The following is a 1,095-nucleotide window of genomic DNA, read 5'->3' as shown; positions in this document are numbered from 1 at the left end:
GGTAATTAGATAATTAGACAAATAGACATTCTTCTTTAAAATGCTGCTGCTACTACTACTACTACAAAGAGAATTCTTTAGTAAAAAACTTGCAATGATAAAAAGGAAAAGTTTATGTTTCAATTACTAATTGACCATAAAAAGCACCGAGTACACTTTGGAAAGTGGCTGATTTTAAGAAGGGCATCCAACCATAAAACCATTCCAGAAACAGAGAGTGGAGTTTGATGCAGTACTCTGGGTTGACAGTTCCTGTCAAACCATCCAACCCACGCCAGCATGGAAGATGGACATAAAATGATGATGATGATGATGATGATGATGATGACGATGATGATGACTATGATGATGACAACGGTGATGATGATGATGATGATGATGATGATAATGATGACAATAGTGATGATGACAACAACGACGATGATGATGATGATGATGATAATGAAGTATTTAAATGACGATGATCAAATATACACAGGAAACTATTTTGCAATTATTTTCATTAGCACATTAATGAAACAAAAATAAACAAAAAAAAAAACAAAAAGCAAGACTCATAAACAAGGAATAAAAGAAAATACATTGTTACACATATTTAGTTTCCACTTTAGTTTTGCCAAATAAAGAAACTATTGTGTTTTATTTATAGAAACTTACTTTCATTATGTAATTTCAACCAATTTTCCAGTTTTTCAACCAATTTCTCTGAATATCCTGAGTTCTTCCCATTTTTGGCAGATTTGGCTAAAGAGCCAATCGCAAGACAAGCCTTTCTTTGTGTTTGATCCAGTTTCTGGCCACCTATCGGAAATAACAAAATTAACAGATTTACTCATCCATAATTTACACTCGTATAAGTGCTGTTAAATTTTTTACATGCAATTTGTTTTCCCTTTGTAGTTTTCCTGTGCATTAGTCAACTGCAGTTTATTCACTAAGAATCAAGTATAAAACATCATCAGCATCATCATCGTTTAACGTCTGCTTTCCATGCTAGTATGGGTTGGACATATATATATATATGTTGTTGTAGTTTAATTAATAATGTTAGTGTTTAATCCTTCCTAGAATTAAGATTGAATGAATGTGGCGATA

At 32.1% G+C, this 1,095-nt stretch overlaps 1 protein-coding gene across 1 annotated transcript in view; it reads right to left on the bottom strand.

Annotated features, from left to right (window-relative positions):
* The window catches only part of LOC106878080 (uncharacterized), a 161,693-nt gene that overhangs the window by 159,662 nt on the left and 936 nt on the right, over positions 1–1,095 (bottom strand). The window contains exon 2 of the mRNA XM_052976903.1: positions 658–801. Coding sequence (XP_052832863.1) covers positions 658–801 — 144 coding nt within the window. The remainder of the gene's footprint in view (positions 1–657; positions 802–1,095) is intronic.

Source organism: Octopus bimaculoides, chromosome 26 (genome assembly GCF_001194135.2).
Source record: "Octopus bimaculoides isolate UCB-OBI-ISO-001 chromosome 26, ASM119413v2, whole genome shotgun sequence".
In the NCBI taxonomy this organism is placed as follows: domain Eukaryota; kingdom Metazoa; phylum Mollusca; class Cephalopoda; order Octopoda; family Octopodidae; genus Octopus; species Octopus bimaculoides.
This window is presented reverse-complemented; position numbering and strand designations above follow the sequence as displayed.